The following is a 25,363-nucleotide window of genomic DNA, read 5'->3' on the forward strand; positions in this document are numbered from 1 at the left end:
GTCTCTCTCAGTCCATCAGTCTTTCTCCTCCTGCAGTTTCATTTCTCTTGCCACTCGCATGCTCTCTCTCTCTCTCTCGTCATCTTTCTGTCTCTCTCACACACGGTCTCTCCGTCTCTCTCTGTCTGATTGAGACATAACAATATGAGAGCTGAAGCTTAACGTCTGGTTCTGGTTACCGCACCACGGTGGGAGCATATGGCACTTAGCGTGAGTGTGCGTGCGCACATTCCATCGTACTACATTCGTGTTTGTGTTCAAACATTACATTTCTGCCTGAGAGGATCTAGTTGTAGCTATGTGTGCAAAATGGCATCCAAGTCTCCCCTCTGTGCCCTTTTGTCATTTATCTTTGTGTTTTGCATTGTTCCGCTGTTAAATATTTGTGTATGCATTTGAATCTCGCGCGGTTCACACCCAAAATAGCCATGCTGCTTTTGTTTATGGAACTCATTAGTCCCAATGTTAATCTATCATCTCTATTCTGTTGAATTATTTACCCTGACCAGATGATTTATTATTATTCCTCTTGCTTTTTTGGAGTCTCAACCATTACTCCTACATTTCTTCAGTGACTATTGTTTATGAATGTTTGTACAGATAGAAATAAATATTTTGTAATTGTGAAATTGCATAATTATGAAATTGTGATGTCAGTGAGTTTTACACATGTGGCTGTGTGGTTTTGTTTGTATGTGTGTGTGTGTGTGTGTGTGTGTGTGTGTGTGTGTGTGTGTGTGTGTGTGTGTGTGTGTGTGTGTGTGTGTGTGTGTGTGTGTGTGTGTGTGTGTGTGTGTGTGTGTGTGTGTGTGTGTGTGTGCGCGTGCGTGCGCATTCTCAGCAGACTTTGACACAGTGCAGAGTCCCTCCACGCCCATCAAGGAGCTGGATGACCGCGCCTGCAGGAGTGGGGGCGGTAAATCTCGGGGGAGGGGCCGCAAGAACAACCCTTCCCCCCCACCGGACAGTGACCTGGAGGTAAGGCGCCAGACCTCCATCGCTGACATTAACCACTCAAACACTCTATACTTACCAAACAGAGTTGCAACTGTACTCGCTGCGCTCTTTTTCACTATACACCAAATCGTGTTGCCAAAATTAGCCGTTGTACAAGTTCACAACACGTTGCAACGTGATGCGTTGTGAGCTTGTAAATCTGAGCTTGTAGATCTGAAATTTTTGCGGAATGTTCCGTGCCGTATAGGGATGCTTGGGTTCAAGTAGTTAACAGACATTTAGGGCTAATTTGTACTTGACCGTGTCACCGGAAATATAAATGAAATGGAAGAAAGCTATATTTTATAGTCATTTTGACTTCATCAAGTGACGAAGATCGTACGATGACGTATAGATAGACTTCATGCTGACAGACTGAACCTCGACTAATTTTGAAAATGCAAATCAGAAAAGAAATGTAATGGACAGTGTCATTGTTTATGCATCCATGGCCTAGGGAGATGGATGCTCTTTTCTTACCTCATGTGATTGTCTGTTGCAGAGGGTGTTTGTGTGGGACTTGGATGAGACCATCATTGTCTTCCACTCTCTACTGACAGGCTCCTACGCACAGAAATATGGCAAGGTGAGATATCGCCCTGAGGCCCACACATGATATTGTTGCTTTGTCCTCAAACGACACAGTAACATGCGTTGTGTTAATTTTAAGAGTGTACAAGTGTAACCAAATGGACCCTAATGAGTCAATTTGGTTACTCTTGTACACTCACAGAGTTCCAAATGTATATAATATCAACTGAGGATTTTACTGTGTATGGAGAGATGACCTAATGCATTGATTTGAGTATGTGTATGAATACATAGATTTAACATTGATTTGTGCTGCCATTTTTTCACGCAGAAATAAATCACAGTTAAGCAATGAGCTTATTCCATTATTTCTTATAGAAAACCGCAAGCTCAGGCGCTTGATCCGGTTCACTGGGCATCAACGCATCCCCTCATCGCGTCTATTGATTTATCTTTATATTTTGTGAAAGTTGTGTGTATCCTGCTTTTGGCAGCACCAAAGAACGAAATAAACACGCAACACCAGTGCACAGTGGTTTTAGATACATTTCTGGTTTTATATATATATATATATATATATATATATATATATATATATATATATATATATATATATATATATATTTATAAAACTGATGATGTTTGTACCAGCATCATCCTAATTTGACAACATAATTTCCCTCTTTTGGTCTGATGTTTTTTGACCAAACTTCCCTGTGATCCCATTTGGTGGTCTGGCCTGCCCGGATAGCGACTGCAACTGTTTACAGTTCCCCTGCATTCTGTCGGTCGCTGGCTCGTGTCCGAGATCAGACTATGTGGTCAGGACTGCAGCCTTTTTATTGGATGATGTAGTTTCCTGTGGTATGGTGGTGGTAGCCAGTAGCGCCTGTACGGGGCCGCACTCCACTGCGGCCCCGCGCGGACTCAGTTCTGCCGTGTTGTTTGGACGTCCAAAGAGAAAGCGGGTGGAGCGCCAACCATTTAGAGCCAGACTATCATGGAACCATGGGAGCTCAGGCGTTTTACAACCACGCTTTGTGGGCACCGTTGCACTTCCTAGTTCCTCTGCACTTGTGGACCATAGCATTTAGAAATGCTTTTTAAGACAGACAGAAAGGCCCTGGTGGGTTGTAAATAGTCATGTGGGTGTGTGTGTGTGTGTGCGTCTCAGAGAAAGAGAGGAAAGAGAGGGAGAGAGAGAGAGAGAGAGAGAGAGAGCGAGAGAGAGAGAACACTATGCATGTGTGCAAACCCTGTGGCATAATAAATTCTGCTTGGTTTGTGTTGCATTGGCTGGAGAGAGAGTCACGGAGGAGTTCCAGAGGACTGTATTTTAACGAATGTAAGAGAGTTGTAAATTTCTCCTCGATTACAAAACAAAATGCCAGGTTTATATTGATGGCTCCAACAGCTCCCTCATTGCAAATAAAACTTAACAACCTTTGTTTACCCACTGGTGTCATGTTTTGTGATGTAGCACAAAATTGGTGCATGTATTCTTAATGTCTGCATGTGCCGCTGAGTAGCAGCAGAGTTGTGGCAAACCAAAAGACACGTTTCCTAATCTTAGTTTTAAAACAATTTGGAACAAAAGTGATTTTCTCTTTTCTTTTTTTCTTTTTTTTCTTTTACACCTCGTCCACTCCTGCCCTTAAGAAATATGGTGGCAGCTGTTTCTGTTCACACCTCGCCAAGAGTGGTGTTTACACCGTCGGCATGACAACCCCCAAGACCCGCTCCTCTCATAGGGGATCAGTGTATACAAGATCTGCTTTAAATGGTTTTTCACTTTTTATGAAAGTGCATGCACATGCGCATGCTCCATGCCATGGACTCCACAGTGGTGGAAGAGGTACTCAGATTTTGGTATCAGCATCAAAATATACTTATTAGCAAAAGCAGAAGTACTCATCGTGCAGAATTTCCCATTTATGAATCATTGTAGTGTTTTTCAATCTTTTTGGGGCCAGTGCCCCCTATACGATATCCAGGGGTCCCTTAACGCAGCCCACACCCAATTGAATCTTAAGCTTTATTTTTTACTGTGTATTGTGTTGCTTATATAATTTAGAAAACATCTCATCAATTTCCAAATATCAGATTTTACATTAACACATCGACCGCCAGAGGTTAATCTCATAATGTACTCACCAGTGCCAACGTGTTATTGTTGTTTTTTTTGTTTTTTTCATGTCGCCATAGATCTTGTTAAAGTCCTTAAGATTGAGCCGTACACGGTCTGTTTACATCCGCGACATCTCACTGTATCTCCCAGTGAAAACCGCATGTCAAACGGATCTCCATGATTGTAGTTAGAGCGGATTATGTTAAACAGTGATATGCGAGGAGAAAAAACTACAGGAAGAGAATTGAGTTTCAGTGTGCGCTTTAGAATGGGAGCCGGCGTGATCGTCAAAACCGGATCCCAAATAATTCTGTTTCCGGTCATCAAACCGGAACCGGAAATGGATCAAAAAATTCCGAAAGTGCACCTGGAAAATTTTAGCGCGAAAAGACCGTGGACCGTAGGACTACGGTCTCGGCGCTTAACAGTTGGATTTAATGGACCGTAGGACTACGGCCTTGGCGGTTAATGTGTTAAACTGGACTGTTATGTGATTATTATGTAATTATTAGCCTACTGCCCAGGGAGAGACAATAAGCCTGTTACAATAGTAGCCATGATATACTGACCATGATACTGGCATCATCAGTATCATGTTAGTATCATGTCAGTATCATGTTAGTATCATGTCAGTATCATGGTCAGTATCATGTCAGTATCATGGTCAGTATCATGTCACTATCATGGTCAGTATCATGGTCAGTATCACGTCAGTATCATGGTCAGTATCATGTCAGTATCATGGTTAGTATCATGTTAGTATCATGTCAGTATCATGGTCAGTATCATGGTCAGTATCATGGTCAGTATCATGTCAGTATCATGGTTAGTATCATGTTAGTATCATGTCAGTATCATGGTCAGTATCATGTCAGTATCATGTCAGTATCATGTCAGTATCATGGTCAGTATCATGTCAGTATCATGGTCAGTATCATGGTCAGTATCATGGTCAGTATCATGGTCAGTATCATGCAGGGACGTGCTGGGCCCCTAATTCAGCCTGGGAATCTCAGATAGAGAGGCCCGTAAGGGCGGATTTTTTTTTAACGGAAAAATCTCAAGCATACATGTCCACAGTAAGGTGGAATTTTTCAATTGTGAATCAAGTTTATAGGTTAACGTATGAAGGAACAGCGAGGTGCCAAGGTTTTCAGATGTACGTTTGAAATGATTAGTAGTTTTTGAGATATTTAACTTTTAAAAGTAAAACGTTCAAGTATTTGTGTCCACAGTAAGATGAATTATAAAAAGTGTGAATGGAGTTTCTAGGTGAAAGTGTTTTTTTTAGGTGCCAAAATCTGCCAAAATCTTCCATTTACCTCCATTATAAATGTCTGAACTTTTAAAGGAGTGTATTTCTAAAACTATAAAACATGCAATATTTCACGGAAATCGCACGTTGTGTTTATGATTCGAGGCATTTTGTTCAAAACTGACCAATCCTGCAAACTTTGGAAGCCAATGTTAGCCAATCAGGATGGAATATGAAAAATCGGACAGATCCTTCTTGATCACATGACTATAGAGATACTGTGTACCGATTTGCGTGATGTTTGGACTAAATCTGTGGGAGTAATATAAAAACATTTGTGTTGCAAAAATCATCCTCCTGCTGGCGCTTTAACAGGCCGATCTGAAACATTTGGGGCATCCAGGGAGGGTGTGTGCACATGTTACGCTGCGATCGGGCCAACGGTGCCAGAGATTAGCTGCTCGCAGACAGACGGACACACACACACACACACACACACACACACACACACACACACACACACACACACACAGCCACACGGACAGACGGATGGACGGACGGAAGGTGCAAAACATAGTCTCCGCCATTCCGATGAAAACAATCGCTAATCACTTCCTTTTTTCTCACTCACGTACACAAACACATAACCATGAACACACAATCAAACATCCAACCATGAGCGCTGTAGAGACAAACATGATGCTCACTCTCTGTAGCACTCGCACTCGGAACACATTGATTTTCATTTCTCTTTGGGATAGTTTATTCATATAACCTGGAATATCGTTCACATCTTACTGAAGCGTGGGGTTTGTCATGGCAGTCAGAATGATAACAGCGGAGGTGGAGAGAGAAGAATTGTTTCAAAGGTAGACTTGTTCCAGACCAAAGTAATATTTGAAATTGTCTATGATTGATTGAATAGTTCTGGAGAACAATCTTCCACGTGAGCCAAATCTTTTCCTATAACTCTTTAGGAAAGCTAAATACTCGAAAACAGAGAACACATTTCAGTTTTATGTCTGCTGACAAACATGGCTATACCCTGTATCTCTCACATGGCTCACAGCCAACATAATCATTTACATGTGAGACAAACCATGCAGAGGTAGGGCTACCGTCCGTGCCTCATACTTTGTGTTAGTTAGGTCAATGGTTCTCAGCCTTTTATGGATGGGTGGGCCACGTGCATTTTCAGAGCATGTTTATTTTAATGATCAATTAATCGATTGTGTTCCGTCTTGGATCATTGGTCAATCAAAGTTAATATTTACTGTATCACAATGAAAACTATTTTTTTTTGTTTTGTTTTGTACATCATTATATTATTATTATAATTATATTAATGTTATATTATGATTGAAATCGTACCGTTTTGCCAATTATTTGGGGGGCCCACTTGCAATACTCTCGCAGCCCACCAGTGGTCCCCGGCCCCACAGGTTGAGAACCACTGAGTTTAGGTCACTGACACTAGGAAACAGAATATGCTTACAAACGCGTGCCGTCTACCCAGCAGGTATGTTCACGGACATGCTAGCGCCTTATTTATAAACGGAACACATTATTTTTCAGTTGAAAATGTGTTATTTTAGTATATAAATATAAACCAGCCTTATGACTCCTTATCACTATCAATTTCTTCCAGTCTGGGTATACCTAACTCTCTCTCTCCCTGGCTCTCTCTGTGTCTCTCTCTCCACGTGGGCCGTCACGTTAGTTTCTTTCTATTCTGGTCGTCTAACAGTGTCAGCAAATCGCACAGCAAGCTGTCGACCCTCCCTGACCTATCGCAGATGATGGTTTTTGCAGCTGAGCCCTGGTTGGCAGGACTGTCCCCCCACAACAGCGCACGCACGCACACACGCACACACACACTCATACACATACACACACACAAATGCACGCATGTACACGCACAAGCACCTCCCTGTGAGGCCACACGCTTTTGGTCAAGCACATACAGTGTTCCATCAGACAAACTCACAAACACATTCATACATTGTACCCCCTTTTGCCCCACCCCGGTTGAGGAATGTTGATGGGACCGAACAAGTGCAACCAGTCTGTCAGCAAATGCTGAGATTAGTGGAACATACCAACTCTAGCAGGCAGCGTGGGTCGGGGCTGGGGGGGGGGGGGCGGGGTTGATGAGATATAGATAAAATCTTAAAAATAAGTAAGAGGAAAAAACGAAGTAAATGAAAATCAAATAAAAGATTGTACGATGATGATGGCTGAGACCAAGAGAACGCTGAGTCCAGATACTGTGATATAAAAATCATTCTATGTTGCTAATTTAAAAAGAAAAAAGTTACACTAAATGTGTCACTATAATAATGTCATACAAAATGGAAAAGAAAGTCACATGGTGTCTTTTTTTATGTACTGTATCTTATCAATGTAATTGTAATAATTGAATATTTTAAAGGTCTGTATAGCATTTGACCACCGGTTGCCAATAAAAATAACTTTCAAAGATTAGTGTTTACAAGAGGCATCAGTCCCATAACATGGAGGGGTGGATTGGCTATTTAGATCCCATAACCCAGAGGGGTAGCCACATCGTAATTAGCTATTACTGTTAGACCATAAGTAATGACTGAGTAGTATAATTTGAGTATACTTTTAGGCTACTTGAATAAGCTACTTGTAAATTTAAGCTAAATTCCAAAACAATCGCTAAAAATAGCATTATTTAAAAACAATTGCTCATACTAATATTTGAAATCGCAAGTACTCAAAAATACAGAGTCATGAAAGAGCATGGGGTTTGAACATACAACCTCCTTGGCCACTTTACCTGCCAGCCAGCCGACCTGCCTTCCGTGTGATCTGTATGAATACAGTAGTATCTCATAATAGCCTTTTTGTACATACTGTCTTTGGATATGTGCTTGGTAAGAGGTGATAGTGTCTCAGGGGTTCCCAAACTTTCTCATGCCAAGGAAGTTGGAACAACCCCTAAATAGCCATAGCATCTGGCTGCATCCCCCCTATTGCGAAATGGAAAGAAAATAGCAAAAATAGCAGATCTACAAGCTCACATGTCACAGTGTTGTGAGCTTGTAGATCTGCTATTTTCTTTTCAAAGAATTTTGGAAAATGTTTGAAAATGTAGGACATTCATTTGCAGACTACAGAAGTGTTTTGAAGATATTGGACAATTTATCTCTGTTCGAAAACATATTTTCTGTTTTTCAGTTGACTAGTTATGTTTTTTTTATTTTATTTCCAAGAAGGATTCAACACAAAGACAAGTTAAGACAACAGAAGATTAGGATTAATCAAAACATAAATCCAGACTATAATGGACAACCTGACGGTTTTTGGGGAAGATGATGATGGTGATGATGATGACTCATTTCTTCTCCATCAGGACCCTCCCATGGCAGTAACGCTTGGTCTACGGATGGAGGAGATGATCTTCAACTTGGCTGACACACACTTATTCTTCAATGATTTGGAGGTTAGTGAGATAAAAGCAGACGGACACACAAACACACATCATCTTCAAGGCTAAAGTTTCCTTTGTGCACGTTTCAAAGTTTTCACCTTGCTTGTTATAGTGCAGCCTAATGCACACATCTAGACTGCAAATTAGTGGGTTATAAATTAATGAGAGATACTACCCCCTAGTGGCATAAAACCATATAACAGAATCAGAATCAGATTTCACAGGTTTACAGGTGTAAATCAATGCATGAAATTCATTTTTGTGCACGAGATTTCACAAGATTTCACTGGGGATAATGGCTTAATTGGGCACTCTTCTCTTAAAGGCAATGGCATGTGCGACAGGTGAATGGTTTTATTAATGTAACGCCCAAACCACACCTATGCATAATGTAACGGGTAGCACAGATGTTTGTAGGGCTAAGGCTGGTGTCCGAAGATTGCAGCTTTTGCAGGGGAACGCCCCTTGTGCCATGCTAAATTCTCAAATAGTGGGTTTGTGTGTGTGTGTGTGTGTGTGTGTGTGTGTGTGTGTGTGTGTGTGTGTGTGTGTGTGTGTGTGTGTGTGTGTGTGTGTGTGTGTGTGTGTGTGTGTGTGTGTGTGTGTGTGTGTGTGTGTGTGTGTGTGTGTGTGTGTGTGTGTTTAGGAGTGTGATCAGGTACACATTGATGACGTTTCATCAGATGACAATGGCCAGGACTTAAGGTGAGATTTCAAGACATTTCCACTCAGTTATAATCTGTACAATCTCAAAATTGTGGATAAATGTAAATACTTTTTATGTATTAAATCCCAACACATTTATAAACAATCATGTACTTGATTATTGATAACAATTATTGCTTGTTTGATTGATTATAATTGGCCTTTTAAGGATAAAGATAACATTTATTATAATAAATATATGCAAGAAAGAAAACAAATGCATCATTAGATTTGTATTAATAAATATCGGAGCCGTTCTTACAACAACAACAACAACAAAAAACACAGTCCTGAATAATGAATAAATTAATCTTTTTGTTTCCCCAAGAGCAGAGTTTTGTAATAAAACATAATCATTATTGTTATCGACAGTACTTACAGTTTTGCAACTGATGGCTTCCATGCAGCTGCAACCAGCGCCAACCTGTGCCTGGCCACGGGGGTCCGCGGTGGGGTCGACTGGATGAGGAAGCTGGCCTTCCGCTACCGACGAGTCAAAGAGATGTACACCACATACAAAAACAATGTGGGGGGTAAGCCATCCAGTCAGGTGTTAACCCTTTAAGACCGGGAACACAGCTGTGTCATTTTAAGATTTCTTCGGCTATTCAAAAATAGCAGATCTTTGAAAAATATTGAAAATTTGTGCAATCTTTGAATATAATGTTTTAAAGCGAACGTTTTTAACTCCGATCTGTGCTTCTGGGGGTCCCTGGAACAACATATTTTGAGATGGGGGTCCGCGGCCAAATACATCCTTGACACCACTGATATAGCAACATACGTTTTTTCAAAAAACTGTTTTAGAAGACATTTGTGGAATAAAGCTTTGCACACATTTTCACAATGTTTCAAAAATAGCAGATCTACAAGCTCATAGCACGGCACTCAGTGCCGCGCTATGAGCTTGTATATCTGCTATTTGTTGAATAGCCAAAGAAATCTTAAATGACTCAGATGCGTTCTTACTGTAATGGGTTAAATACAATTTAATCGCTGTTGGTGGAGACCTTGTATGTCCAATGTCCAATTATTTTGTCGCAAGTTTTAATACTTTTCATTGTTTCAATATTTATAAAAACCCACAGACAGACTTGACCACTTTCAACCTCGCGTCCCAATTTTGGGCATGTCATATGGGTGAACATTTTCAAAGAAATTGAAAATACTGAATATAGCTGACCTCAGCAACTATCACAACTAGTGGAAATGCAAGGTTTCTGCCCCAACAACGACGATTACACTTCACAATTTAGGCATATAACAGACGCTCTTTCCCAGAGTGATTTACAAAGTGCAAGATGGGAGTAAATTATCCTCTAGTCAACAAACAAAGTGCAGGCTTCTTTGTGCAAAGAAAACAATGAAGTGCTACAAAGTAACTGGGATAAGTGACAACTGAAAACAGGCAGGCCAACCTCGTGGTGAGGGAAGTGGAATGATCGGAGGTTTTAGAGCAGTGGTCTTCAACAGGGGGCCTGGGACCCCTAGGGTGTCCTCAGAGTTACTACAAGGGGTCCGCCAAATATTTTGTGTGATGGGGAACTTTAGCCGAAAATAGCAGATCTACGTTGTGAGCTTGTAGATCGGCTATTTTCGGAGAGTTGCTGTATATAGGAAAAAGAGCAGACCAAGTACAGAGATAACGGGCAAGTTGACTAAATATTGAGGGTTTAAAAGGTTAACTATCTGAAAATGCACAGTAACATGAATCCAACTATCTGAAAAGTTTAATCTGCAACACAATTGTATACAATATGTAGGGGGGGGGTCTCTGCTTCATCTCTCTCTTAGCTAAGGGGTCCTTGGGCTGAAAAACGTGGAAGACCCCTGTTTTAGAGCAGTGATTCTCAATCTTTTTCATTTCAAGGACCCCTAGTTTACTATGCATTAGGCCACGTACTACGGGTCCATTTGGTTCCATTAGTACACTCTCAGAGTTACCAATCATTTAGCTGGGTACCCCCTGTAACCCCCTCAATGCCGCCGGACCCCACTTTTTGAGAACCACTGTTTTAGAGGTTGTGTTTTAGTCACTTGAAGCTCCCTCTGGTATGATTTAGCTTTGGAATTAGTCCACATTTCTGTCATTTCACATTCTGCCCAAAAGGCTCTTAAGCACTTTAACCCTGGCATCCCTATTTTGGGCAGATTTTCAAACGTTTTCAATTCTTGTTGTAGGTCTGCTGGGCCCTGCTAAGAGGGACGCCTGGCTCCAGCTAAGAGCAGAGGTGGAGGCTCTGACAGACTCCTGGCTCACCAACGCACTCAAGTCACTGTCCATTATCAGCTCTAGGTGCCTCCTCCACATTCATCCAAATGCCATCCATCTAAACTTCCATTCATCATCCAATCATGTATCCATCATCCATCCATCCAGCAAACATTCCACCCATCTATATATCATCCATACATATAACCAAACGTCCATACATCCTTTCTCATTTCCATACATTGGTAAATGACGTGACGCTCATTTTATTGTGTCCATGGGGTGTAGTTCAGTTTAAAAGGAGACAAAAGTAGAAAGTAAGAATACAAGTTACTTGCATACTTTAGGATCGAGTCTAAAATGTTAATTATCAATATGGGCATGATCTTACATTATAACTATTTGATAGTCGTTGAAAGTAATGGATCACCAAAGCTCTGAACATAATAATTAATTTGGGGTATAAAGCAACTAACTGAATTGTCAAGGTGGTGTAATAACCACCATTCAAGGAGCCATGGGCCCCGTCTCAAATCACATACCAACATACTATTTACAGTAGTATGCCAGATTACTATTTATTTAGTATGTCCGAAAGCTTAGTAGCTACTACATTACTACAGTACGTGAGATGCATACTAAATTCATGAAATTTTGTAGTATTCAACAGTGGGCAGGGTGTGGTCTAAATTATATTAGGCTAAGTAAATCATTGTCACATTTAATGTTCAATTAAAATGATAAAGCTTTTAGATTATTTCCGATGCCCAAGTGATGTTGTGGATACAATGAAAGAGTCAGATCCTCTGTAGGCTACAACTATAGACCAATCATCGCCATCCAACATTTCATAACTGTAGTCACCCATAACTTACATGTGTCTGTGGTGCAGGGGAAATGCCAATGCTTTGTAAACAGAAGGTTTGTGGTTTGAAACCACCAGTGGTAACATTTTCTGCATCTAAATCCCACCAGGTAAAGTTTTGACTTCCCTGATACTTTCCATACCTCTGTAGCACATGGGATGTGTTAGAGTTTTGTAAACACAAAGTTTGTGGTTCTAGACCACTGTTGGAAACATTCACACTCTATCTAAATTCTAAAAGGTTATGCATTTCCTGCTCACTCTCAGCTTGTATGCCAACATGCCTCAAGCGATAAGTCAGTCTACAAATCAGTTTACAAATAAAAGGTTCTAGGTTCTAAGCTCAAAGTTCAAAACTAAAATGTCCATCAAATCAAACTAAAAACTAAATGCTGATTAAAAAATGACATAAATGCCTCAATACAAAGCCAAAATAACAACCAAACCAATGAAGGGAATACATTTTATTTAAACTTAGAAATCAAATACCCCAAATAAACTGATTTCCCAAAAAAAGTGAAATTAATCTAATGATGTGAAGCATTAAATAAAAATGACTTTGTGGAAAATGCAAATGCATTAAGCTCCTCCCTCTGGAGGTGTGTAATATGCAAATTTCATAAGCTGCTCCCTCTGAAGGTGGGCTCTGTCCATGTATGTCCTCTCCTAGCAGAGAGGTGGGCATGACTACAAAAAGTACATTTTAACCAACCTGATACATAATATTATCATAATATCTTGCCAACCCCATTTTGTCACTGCCCTACATCCATCCATCAACTTTCAAACATCCACCCATATCCATTAATCTAATGTATCTCTGTCTGTCTGTGTGTGTGTGTCTCTCTCTCTCTCTCCCACAGGAGTAATTGTGTAAATGTGTTGGTGACCACGACACAGCTCATACCAGCGCTGGCTAAAGTTCTCTTGTATAGTCTTGGATCTGCTTTCCCAATAGAGAACATTTACAGTGCAACCAAAATTGGTAAGAGACACTACTATCCCTTCAACCGCCATTTTGTAATGAACCTCAATTCAGCAGATTAACTTGCAGACAGCCAACCAAATCAGCTACAAACTAAAACTAGGGAGTGGGACATAGATAATCTGGTAAGACACTAATAATTAAACACAAAAGAATTAACCCTCAAATCACTCCAATTCATTTGACTTTCAGTTAGCTTGATATTTCTCATCCTTCTCTTATGTTATCGATTCACTGCTCCGCAGTTTTAACATTACACATAACGGCCTATAGTTTGAGGGTGGTAAACATTCAGTCGGCAGCGCAATTGATATGTTTGCAAGTTTGACACACTGCAGCAGAATTGATACAGGTGGTGACAAAGGACTACAAAGTTGACAACCCATCACAAGACAACTTTAACCACTTGAACCCTATATACTTGACCAAATGTCTTCGCCAAAAATAGCTTGTCTACAACTCTTGTGAGCTATTTTCACTGAACCTTAGTTCCTTATTATGACATGCCAGAATATGGATGCTAGGGTTCACTTAGCAACATTTTATCTTCTATTTTTTTATATTTTAGTTTGATACCCTATACAGTCGTACATATTCTGTGCTGTACATATAGTTCTCCAAATAATGGGAAAGAGGGACATAATAATTGTTTGCTGACAAGATATGTTTGTCATAGTCAAACTTGCACATTCTCAGTCGAATTTTGCTGCCACGCCTACATCAGAAACACCACATCCACGGACCACGGTGAAGGTTTCCTCTTACGATACTTGGGAATCTCAGTGCTGACAGATTCCATTAGTCCCTGCAGTGGAACATTGCAAAACTGGATAATTCTAGGCAGAGTGCTCTAGTTTGCCACTCTGAAACTAGAGGCCAATCTGAATTGGGCTAAACTGAGTATGTGAAAGTGTGACCCACACATAATCCGGCATAAAAAGAAAACACACATACACGCACACTCTCTATCTGTCTTTGTCGTGTGACGGTTCAGTGCACCTATAAAGTATAAATTAGGCATTAGTGTAATCTAGTTATAGATAGCATTTACTGCACTTTATGAGTATTCATGTATGTTCTGTGTTAAGCACCCACCCTCCTTTTAAATCGTGTAGCAAATTACTGTACAGTACATACAACATTGCATTTGCATGACCCACAAGCATAACATTTAATCCTCAATATCCATCTCCAGTGAATGTTAACCTAAACCAGGGGTTCCCAAGATTGTCCATGTGAAGAACCCCCAAATAGACATAGCTTCTGGCTGCAGCTCCCTATTCTGAAATGAATTTCTAAGTGAAAATGAAGTGGAACATTTGGACAATAATGACAAGCCCAACATAGAGATGCCAAGTTCAAAGTGGTTAAACTGGCACAATAATCTTATGAATTGAAATTTCATATAAATTACAAAACATTTTCATCATATATATTTATTTATTTTATTCAATTTTTTTTAAAATGTCCTTTCTAATTGGCCCCTTAGTGCCCCCTGGTGGCCCCCCTGGAGCCTGCAGTCCCCACTTTGAAATCCACTGTCCTCCTAAACATCCACACATTACTGTAGTCGTCACCTCACCTGCTCCCCATCTGGCCTTGTCGCCTACCCTCTGACACAGACGCCCTCTGACACTCTGGACAGACGCCCGCTTTCCAGCTGGACTCTGCCTGAACCCTTGAAAGTTATGCTAATGTGCCGTGACTGTGGCCAGCCCTAAATTCAACCCTATATCAATCTGACTGGAGGAAACAAACAACTTTGATAAAAAAGGAGAGAGAGCCAAAATTCTCAGGAGAGGAAACACAAGCCAATTTTGTGTGTGTCAGTGTGTGTTTGAGTGTTCCCTGTGTCCGTGACCTTACGTTACGCCCAAATCAGCCCTGCGGTGCCTTAATTCATATGGACATAGTAATGTGGTAACCATGACAACTCTCTGAGGTTCAAGACACAAGCAGTGTTTCAGGTTAGATGCCACGTCTCAGAAAGGCTCCTGACCACATCCACATACCCTCTGTCATTCTGTAGAGCTGCAGTGGATAGGTAGAAAGAGACATGGCAGTGGTGCTCAGCCTTTTTGAATTTCGAGGACCCAATTTAACTCTGAGAGTGTACAAACTCTGAGGTTGGACCTGTAAGTCCATTTGGTTCCATTTGTATACTCTCAGAGTTACAGGCCCATAAGGGTCCGTTGGGACCTGATGTTGAGAACCAGTGTCTTAAAGCATTATTGAACCCTGGATTGCATAGCATCGTGGTCATGATGTAAGTCCAAATAATGTCCATCATCGTTATCTGTTGCTGATGTGCTCTGTGATCGAGGAACTGGAAGTTGTGATTCACATTCACTCTCATTGTATGTGAACCAGGTATCAAAATCACACTTCTATCACATAAAGCTTATAATCTGTTTCTCCCCATTGTATCCCATTCGAACAGACCTTCAGGCCATTAAGGGGCCATGCCACTGATCTTATCCAAAGGACAAGCCTCAATTGTCTCATACACCTGCTGGCCAGAGTCCTTCTTTTTTTTGTTTTCCATATAAAAAACTGATACAGTACATGGACCTGGCTGGGACGTAATCCCCCCCACCGCCTATTTCACCTACTGGCAGTGGTGGCAAAGCTCACGTTACACCGATATTGGTGATCTATTGATTGCGCTAGATTGTGTTTATGTGCAAGAGAGGCTGGTCTTGAGTCCTGCTTTGCCATACAAAGAGTGAATGGAACATTGCACATTTCTCTATCACAGAGCACAGAAGCAATAAACAAAAATGATGGACAATATTTGGTCTTAAAACATGCCCAGGTAGCAATTACCAAAGTTCAACATTGCTTTAAATTTAGGATATGACTTCTGTAATTATCCACGCTTCCTTCTGTTCCTTCCGCGTTAACCATTTACCAAACCGATGACATCTGTTTGAACCGAAGAGCCTCTCAGGCATGCCCTGTGTAGAGTGAGACCAATGTTATGGGAACAAAAACAGTGTCTATATTTGTGTGTGTGAATGCATCTTCCTCCCTGTCTCCTCTCATCCCTCACTCCATTCCTGATGTACACAAGCCTGTCTCATCCTGTCTTTCATTTCCGTCTAAACCACCAAAAGTAAAGGAAAAGAAAATCTGTGTGAGCCGTTTGTTTGTCTCCAGGCAAAGAGAGCTGTTTTGAGCGTATAGTCAACCGCTTTGGCACTAACATTACATATGTTGTGGTTGGCGATGGGAGAGATGAAGAGCATGCGGCAAGCCAGGTAAACGAAAAAAATAAAAAATAAAATAAACTCTGAACTTTAACCCTCCTTCCTCCCCTTGTTTATTTTTTATTTTTTGCAGGCAAAGAGAGTTGCTTTGAGCGCATAATGCAAAGGTTTGGCAGGAAAGTAGTGTATGTTGTAATTGGGGACGGTGTGGAAGAGGAGCAGGCGGCCAAAAAGGTAATGGACCAGCAACTTCACCGTGACCCCGCCTATTCCACACAGCGTGAGCGCTGACTGGACCCAAGCCTGCCTTTCTTTGCTGTGTGTGTAGTGGTTTTGAGTTGGTCATTTACTTTTGTTTGTCTACTTGCTGGTTTTTTTTTGTGTCCCACTTTTGTTTGTTTTTATGAGATGAAAGTAGACTTTTGATCTCAACTGATAGTGTCGGGTATTGAGATTGTGAGACTTGACCAGTGTTGTACATTTTGTACCATAAAAACAAAAAATTGTTCAGTTGATGCATCTTTAACTTGAATGACAATCCTTTTTGAGCCATGATAGTTTTTCTTTTCATATATGAGTAAATACAATTTAGACTTGTTAAGTTTGGTTGCATAAATGAAAGGGAGACAAAAGTGTACACAGTGTTTAAGTTTATAACAATCTCATGTCTTAGACCATGTGTAAATTAACTCTAGTGCAATACACAGTAGTGTCCTCTCCTCGTCCATCATTAAGCCCGAGTTATACTTGGCTGTGCACCACAATGCACCCAAAATAACAGCTCTACAGCTTGTAGATGTGTTATTTTTGGTGCACGACACCCCACCGCAACTAATGATTGACTGGACTTTCCAAGGATGTGCGGATACTGCGGAAATCTGTTTCTCATTCATCAGTCGGTGATGTTACCATTCACTATGTGTATGAGACAGGAAAGAGCCTTTTGTTACAAGCACAATATGGATCAACAATTCGTGATAAACCACTGTAGGCTCTGTGTAGCTCTAGTGCACATTTCTTGAACAGGGAATTATGTGTGTGAGTCTTACGTCTTCTTCAGCTTTGGGGCACAGTTCATAATGCTGGGTGCTGGGAGTGTTTAGCAATACAGTAGGAATGCATGGATTTTGTTTTGCGGTGCTTTTTGTAAGCCAAGCAGCTACAAGCTACAGTAGTGTAGCTTGCATGACTTTGGGTGGCGGTGTGTGACAAATATGAAAATAATAACCGTGTGCATGTTGACTCGTCTCTTGCTTTTTCATTTAAATGTGTCTGTGTGTGTGTGTGTGTGTGTGTGTGTCTGTCTGCCCTACAGCACAACATGCCTTTCTGGAGGATATCGAGTCACTCTGACCTGCTGGCGTTACACCAAGCACTGGAGTTTGAGTACCTGTAACTGTATGGTGATAATGGACACATGCAATGTTACCATTTAAATGGTCAGCAATGGGCGATGCAGCCCCTTCTTTTGTATACCTATTTAAGAAAAAAAAAACACACAATACACTGCAACTTTTTGTCATTGCTTTTTTCCCTGTTTTTTGAATATCTGGATTTACATACTCTGAATGGTCTTAAGAAGAGGAGAGAGAGAAGAAAGGAAGAGAAAGCAGAGAACAGTGGGCATACTTGTTATACCCCATGTTTGTGGACTTCTAATGCCCATGCAACTGTAGCAGCGCAGCTCTACCTGAGACCCTGTAAACCTCTATATCTCCCTTGGCCAAGGAGGATTTTTTTTTTCCTTTGACCGACCACTAGATGTTTGGTTTCCTGTGTGGGAGGCCCAGGTTCTTCAATTAGAACTCTATCCAACACTTGGGAAGAATCGTCTCCACCAAACATGAATTTGAATCATTAAAGCATTGGTTCTCAAACTTTTTTAATTTCAAGGACCCCCATAACGCTGAGTGTGTACAAATGGGGTTCCATTTGTACACCGAGTTACAGACCTGTAAGGGTCCATTTGGAACCCCTTCAAGGTACCCTGAGGGTCCATGGACCCCACTTTGAAAACCACTGCATTAAAGGAATACTGGTTTAAACTTGGTTGCGCACAATGTCACACACCGGAAATGGCATATCTACAAGCTCGCAAGTGAGCTTGTATATCTGCCATTTGTGGTGCACGGCACCATTGCGCAAGTATGTATAACAGGGCTTTAATGTGTGCAGGGACAAGAGCTGGGTGTGAACACTAATTCTTTGACAACTGTTAATACTCTGAACACAAAACATAATGTAGCCGAAACTCATGTAAATTATTTACAGTAAACTTAAGGGGGGCAGTGGATTTTTGTGAATGAAGATTTTAACTTTTTTGGTCTCTGGATTTTTTTTAAAAGCTTTTTTTTTGGACAAGGAGAATGTGCGTCATGTGTTGTGCCTTATAAACGTGTTTGTGTGTTTGTCCATTTTCTTTATTCAGAAAGGTGTATGTATGTAGATATAAAGGAGAAAACTAAACCTGTCGACCCATGCATTTTCTGTTACATTGCAATATTAATAAATTAATACCACTATTTAGACATTGAGAGTAACACACTTGTACACAAAACACACACCTACATTACACTTTCAAGGATAATTGAACACCATTTTGAGAACTTGTATATGAAATGCCAGATAAAAATTACCAGCTTGTCAGACCAAACCTTGGGGACTATTGCCACCCGTGCAATGATGAAGTGTACCACAGACCAGGAGCCAAAAGGCTCAAATTACTTTCAGTGGACTTACTTTAATATGTTTCACATAACTGAACTCATACTAATTGTCATTAAATAGTGTCAAATCTCACCTCTGTAGTTAAAAAATATCAAGGGTTATCCGGACATTAGCCAGCTCAGCTTCAGAATTACTGACAAGTATGAAAAGCATTTTATCTTTTTCTGCCAAGTAAAAATGATAGACCACAACTACACTCATGGTTCCCATACATTTTTAACAAATTCTTCCAGTGTATTTTACCGAATAGCAATCATATGGTGCAATCAACGTCCCATATAGACTCAAGCAAAGGAGTCGCGTGACGAACAGCTCTACAAGCTAACGTATCACAGTGCAACGTGTTATGCTTGTAGATCCCTTCTTTGTCACGTGACATCCTGTATACATTAGGCCACATGTATTTCACGTAATGCTAGACATGTTCTGATGAACAAAATCACTAACCAAAAACTATGTAAATTATATCCAAACATTTTCCAATACATTTGATTAATTCAAGGCCTTTTCCAGGCCTGGAAAAGTTTTGAATTCCAAAATATATCCAGGAATTTCATGATCATGAAACCTGTGAAATGCAATGTGTGCATTTAACCCATTTAGGGTCACCGGGAACCCCTAAATATACCTCTCAATCCAGGAACTCCTGTTGGGGTTGATGCTATGTAAAGTATATAGCAACATACATTTCTTGTAATTTTTGAATAAATATTTCAAGTTTTTCAGAAAACTTGGTCAGGATTTAGAATCGGCCTCATGTCTAAATGGGTTTAAGAAAAAGGTTAAACCTCAGCCTGTGATCAAAGATAATTAATATATTGGTAAAATGACCTACTCCTCCCAGACCAGTGGTGGTTACACTCAACATTATACATGCATTTCCCATAGTCTTGCATCATGTCAGATCTCTACAATGTGCAGAAATTACCTTGACCGGTTATTAAATGCATTTCAAGCAGCACAAGCCCCATACTGGAGTTGACCTGCACCAAATACATTCAGCATCAGTAAATATGACAATGAATTAATAACACTTGAGACAGTAGCATTTACTCCCACATCTTTATTGACACCTCATTTCTTGGCTTTGAAGTATTCTTCAATCACGTCCTTCGCTTGAGACTCCTTGCCATAATCCTAGAGAGAAAACAAGTCATTATTAGACTAGTCAAGTAGAGAACATCATGACAAACTTGTAAACGCTCCTAAAAACAAATCACAAGATTAGACCCAGACACTACCGGACCACTGGTAGATGACAGACTCATATCCTTGCCTTCAGTCCAGCAATTATTTCAGAAAGATGCATGGCACAGAGGGTACTAGCACTCACTAACATAGCCAGCTTCAACATGACCCTCATCAGATCACAGACACAATTCTGTCCTATGGACATCCCAATGTAAAATTCTAATCACGTTATGATTAGACAATGGAGAACCACAGCCGATGGGTTATCACACTCTGGATGTCAGAAAATGAGCAGTACAAGTTTGCAACATGATATAGTAGCTGATCAGAAAGTTTGTTTCACTAAAACATCAAGTAATCCATTCATTAATCCGTGGTCACCACTTAATTTCATCCAATATAAGTCCTATGTCACGATAACAAGTATTATCTGTATCTCAGACATATTGGTAACGGATGGCATTTATCCTCATGATATTCATCAGTAGAGGGAGCCAACATATCATCACTGATAAGCAACACAGCTTTAACTTGACATCAGTTGTGAGCGGAACAAGATTACACTAGATTAAAAAAAAGCTACTTCGGGGGTTTGGCCCCTTCTTATGTGGTTTTGTTGACAATAAACCTTGTGATCTCAAACAGGTTCATCAGCCCTTCTCATCTCCTCGCAGTCCCTGTCCAACACTACTATCACACATGTTCAGTTCACAACTAGAGAGCATCCATTTACCTTGATCACGACACAGCTGCAGCCAACAACCTTGCGGGGCTTGCCCTCACGGTCGATCTTGCACAGACCAACCCACTCACCGAGCTTCTTGTTGTCATCAACCTGAACAGAGACAACTGAAAGTTAAATAAATGCTTCCGGTCTGACATTTTCAGAACATTTACTCTGTAGCCAAGTTAATACTGCAAGTATTATCTGTATCTCAGACATATTTGGTAACGGATGGCAGTTATCCTCATGGTATTCATCAGTAGAGGGAGCCAAATCATCATCACTGATACAGCAACACAGTTGTGAGCGGAACATTAGACTACAAAAAAAAGCCGCCTTCGGAGGTTTGGCCCCTTCTTAAAAGCCTCCTGAACCCCCGGACGGTTACTGGTCCAGTGGTGTAAATGTACGCTTTGGAAAATTGTGCGCAATAATGTAAAGTATACATGATTTTAACATGCACACTACATCATTCAGACCTAAAATGACCCTTTAACTTCTTGTGTAGGCCCGTAATGAGTGGATATACAGGTTTTGCAGCAATTTGTAGCATGTGTAGAAATATTGGGCCTTAATGTAATTAAGGGGGGGGGACATTATTATATGTAATTGGCCCCTCTCATTTGCATATGTACATTTAAAATCAAAAGAAATAAAAATGAGTCGCCAAACACTCTTTTCATCCCTTGGCTGTATATCACATTTAATTTCAGCATCAACTCCTTCATTAACAGGCTCATTTGTAATGCATGTAATGCACACATCCTACATGACAGCTGATGCAGTCCAAGGTAGTTATGACAGCTTGCCTATCAAATCAAGGATAGTCAGGGGCCAGGCAGCTGCACAATGCACAGACAGTATATACTGGACCCCTGAATTATAGGCCAAGTGAATGGGCTCAGTCTCTTCCCAAATCTGCTTTACTAATACATACATCAACGGCAACGCATGTTCTGTGAAATCATCACCGGCATCAAAGTAAAAAAATATATATTATAGACGTGCTCTCGTAATACTAACGTCATCTGAACAGAACTTTAAGACATGTTTTTTACCTTGATTAGGTTGATCTGATGCTCGGCACAGAGGGCTTCCACCAGCTTGACGTACATGGGCTCGTCACAGTTGGCCGCAAGGACGCAGAGGTGGGCCTGGCGCCTTTAAAGGACAGGAATTAACCAAATTAATTGAGGATCAAGAAGCTTGGGTCTCCCCAGACAACTAGTTAACAGTTTGACACATCTCAGACATAAATTGGGTAACAAAGGCAATTGTCCTCACTGAAATTCAGTAGAGGGAGCCCTAAATATCATCAGTGACACATCAACCATTGTCACAACCTAACCCATTTAGACCTGGCTGGAAAGCATGTCATTTTAGCAACATAGGATTTAGAAGGCATTTCGTTGCTGTCTGGCAGAAACCTCATCGCCACATGCTGACGTTTTTTTGTAAATTAACGCGTCACACAAAAGTACCTTAAGTAACAGAACTACAAGCTCAAAACACGGCACGAAGCGACACGTTTTGAGCTGGTTGATCTGCTGAAAAGTAATAGTTTTGAACATATGAGGTTTCCACCGACAGACGATGGCCTCAGGTCTTGATGGGTTAAAGACAAACAACAACAACAACAATGTGGCGGTAATGACGTAAAGGTTTGTTACATACTTGTCCAGAGCCTTGGCCGCCTCGCGGATGCCGCGGGCCAGACCATCATGGATGAGTGCGGTCTTCAGCACTTCAGGGAGTGCGGTGTTGACATCCATCACACCTCCAGCAGCAATGCTACTACTACAGGACACACAAGCAATCATTAAGTTAGATTCTAATTTAACCAGTGGTTCTCAAAGTGGGGTCTAATAGTTTATTTCACATCCCCATTAGTCTATTCTTCCTGGGTCAAACAGTTAGTTTGACACATCTCAGACAGAAATTGGGTAACAAAGGCATTTGTCCTCACTGGATTTCAGTAGAGGGAGCCAAAATATCATCAGTGATGCATACTGTCACAACCTTGGTTCCCTCGCAAAATAATGTGTTAATATAGAAACAAAACACCTGCTATTTGAAGATAACTTATCTCGTTTTTGAACATTGGATTATTTACTGAAACATTTTCTAACATTTGAACACCACAAATCTTGTATGGGGGTCCCTGGCACAATGTGTCAGATGGCACAATATCATGTCAGATGGGGGTATGCAGCCAAATACATTAATGTGAGGGTCCCCCACATGAAAATAGTTTGAAAACCTCTGCTTTTAAGTTCTAATTCTAAACCTCCAGTAGCAGTAATGGTTACATTCTAAAGTGAGGGCAAAGTGATGTTGCTACAGATAACTCACTAACTTGCTTTGCCCATGTGTGAGGTGGGCGCATGGTCAACATAAACATAACAGAAAAGCAATAAACTGATAACCATCCTATTGACCCGTTGTGCTGCAAAACGATATGCTCGTAATTCGCCGATATAAACAAATTCGCCAGATTAGCAGTCTGTGAAATAGATGCATTAGCTTAGCTGAACTGCACCTGGATCAGAATTAATTGTAAAACAGAATCGGATATATTCACATATTTACGTGACAATCGTTACCACATATTAAGGTGGCCTCTTAACGACCACCAGGGATTACACTTTATAAAACCTTGTTTATGAACCGCATGCGTTTCCTTCCTAACTTTACTAGGAGTAAAATAGTGCGCAAATGACAGTCGTGCTCACCCTTCCTCGGCCATTGTAGATTAATGATGGATGGACTTAAGATTCTGCAATAAAGATCACATATGAAAGGACAGTTAGTATACATTGTAAATAGACAATTCTGGGCATTTTTGGGTAAAGGATGGCGTATAAATCAACTAGATTGCATGGGAGAGTAAAGAAACCGACCGAATCTTCCACAGACAGCGGATAAAAGAGGACGTCATCAGTCAGCGACATTGCTTTAACCAGACCCAGCGTGCCCGATGGCATCCATTAGTCTGCCTGTCCATAAATATGAAATAATAAATAAACTCTAGGCCAGTGGTTCCCACGTTTTTTCCCCCAATTTTTTTTGGAGGGGGCGTCCCCAGATGACAGTGAAGTGACAATTTAAGGACTTTTAAGACCTTTTTAATACCTAAAAAAAAGGGGGGGGGGGGGGAGACCATAGATATATATATGGGGGAGACCATTACTGCATCAAAAGTAATCAACAAACTATACTATATTAAACTGGTCAAGCATTTGACAAATTGTCATATAATATCCCCACAAGTTTCCTAGGTATTGTGGACAGGTCAGGAAGTGATGCCCACAATAGGAAACTTGTGGATAATTTTGAAAATAGCAGATCTACATTAAGCTCACAGCAACACGAGGCGTGAGCTTGTAGATCTGCTATTTTCACAATATTTATCTGGTACCAAGTCAAATAAAATACAATGCCTCAGGCTCAACTCCTACCTACCTCCAAGTGCTTGTCGGGGTGGGGGGTCCCCAGTTAAAAAAAATATTTTGGGGGGTCACGGCCTGAAAAGGTTGAGAACCACTGCTCTAGGCTACATGTATGGCATGTATTCACTAACTGCCAGAAAGTATATAGCTCAGATGGAACATACTAGGCTACTACTCATCTTTCTTGGTTACCACATGAACAAAATCTGAAAGAGGAAAAATAAATATGAAAATGACTGCTGTGGTAATGTGGACATTAAGTGAAAGAAATCAGGTCTATTTCAACAAATATGTATTTATAAACTCTTCCCAAGTTTAAACAATTGTTAATTTGCATTATTCAATGTCTGAAAACACTTTTCTTATGTTGAGCAGATGTAATTTCCTGCAAATAAATGCTCTAAATGCTCTATTTTATATGGAATTTGAGAGAAATGTTGTCAGTAGTTTATAGAATAAAACAAAACTAATTGTGTGCATGTGCGTGCGTGTGCGTGTGTGTGTGTGTGAGAGAGAGAGAGAGAGAACAAATGAGCTCATTGATAATTATAGGACAACAGGGGTGTACTGGCTTTATATAATCTTTCTTGCCTATTGAAGCCTATTTTAAATTTATTTTATGCCTTTGTATTAATCATAAATGAGGAACCAAAGCGATTTTCATCAGGGCTAGCCCAACCCAAAGTAAACATTTGTTTATAGGGCCTCCTCCCTCCAAAATAGTTTTTTTAATCCCCCCCCACCCCCCCATCAATCAATTAATCTAATAAACACACAACCATTCACAATTACATGTATGTTTTCCCTCCTCCGTCCTCCTTACTTGTTTAATAGTGTGACAGCCTACAACTACTACATATCACAATTTTATTGTGTTTATATGTGTTTAATATTGTGACACATTTTTATATTTTGTGTTACTTTTTCAT

At 40.5% G+C, this 25,363-nt stretch overlaps 2 protein-coding genes across 5 annotated transcripts in view; one reads left to right on the forward strand and one right to left on the reverse strand.

Moving 5' to 3' along the window:
* eya4 (EYA transcriptional coactivator and phosphatase 4) overlaps nt 1-18,848 on the forward strand; it is a 77,644-nt gene extending 58,796 nt beyond the window's left edge. For 3 of the 4 annotated variants that reach the window (XM_080452365.1, XM_080452367.1, XM_080452368.1), the window contains 9 exons: nt 842-978; nt 1,499-1,582; nt 8,290-8,379; nt 9,014-9,072; nt 9,445-9,605; nt 11,254-11,368; nt 13,013-13,134; nt 16,477-16,577; nt 17,659-18,848. In XM_080452365.1, coding sequence (XP_080308491.1) covers nt 842-978; nt 1,499-1,582; nt 8,290-8,379; nt 9,014-9,072; nt 9,445-9,605; nt 11,254-11,368; nt 13,013-13,134; nt 16,477-16,577; nt 17,659-17,739 — 950 coding nt within the window. In that variant the 3' untranslated portion in view covers nt 17,740-18,848. Of the gene's footprint in view, nt 1-841; nt 979-1,498; nt 1,583-8,289; nt 8,380-9,013; nt 9,073-9,444; nt 9,606-11,253; nt 11,369-13,012; nt 13,135-16,293; nt 16,395-16,476; nt 16,578-17,658 lie in introns of all 4 variants that reach the window. The other variant, XM_080452366.1, reaches the window with a different exon arrangement.
* Nucleotides 18,849-20,115: 1,267 nt separating this feature from the next.
* Nucleotides 20,116-23,982, reverse strand: rps12 (ribosomal protein S12). The gene is made up of 6 exons (XM_080454223.1): nt 23,886-23,982; nt 23,718-23,761; nt 22,660-22,782; nt 22,044-22,146; nt 20,995-21,096; nt 20,116-20,207 (listed from the first exon to the last, which is right to left on the reverse strand). Exons 2-6 carry the CDS (start codon nt 23,729-23,731, stop codon nt 20,145-20,147), a joined length of 405 nt encoding a protein of 134 aa, XP_080310349.1. The 5' UTR covers nt 23,732-23,761; nt 23,886-23,982; the 3' UTR covers nt 20,116-20,144.
* Between the last annotated feature and the right edge of the window lie 1,381 nt (nt 23,983-25,363).

Source organism: Gymnoscopelus braueri (assembly GCF_963280865.1).
Source record: "Gymnoscopelus braueri genome assembly, chromosome: 16".
NCBI lineage: Eukaryota > Metazoa > Chordata > Actinopteri > Myctophiformes > Myctophidae > Gymnoscopelus > Gymnoscopelus braueri.

Bases quoted from the DNA above. Each gene is read 5' to 3' on its own strand.
- rps12 (XM_080454223.1), bottom strand. The intron at 22,147-22,659 runs GTATGTAACAAA...TGTCCTTTAAAG, and splicing joins GCGGCCAAGGCTCTGGACAA to GCGCCAGGCCCACCTCTGCG. The intron at 21,097-22,043 runs GTAAAAAACATG...GTCTCTGTTCAG, and splicing joins ATCAGATCAACCTAATCAAG to GTTGATGACAACAAGAAGCT.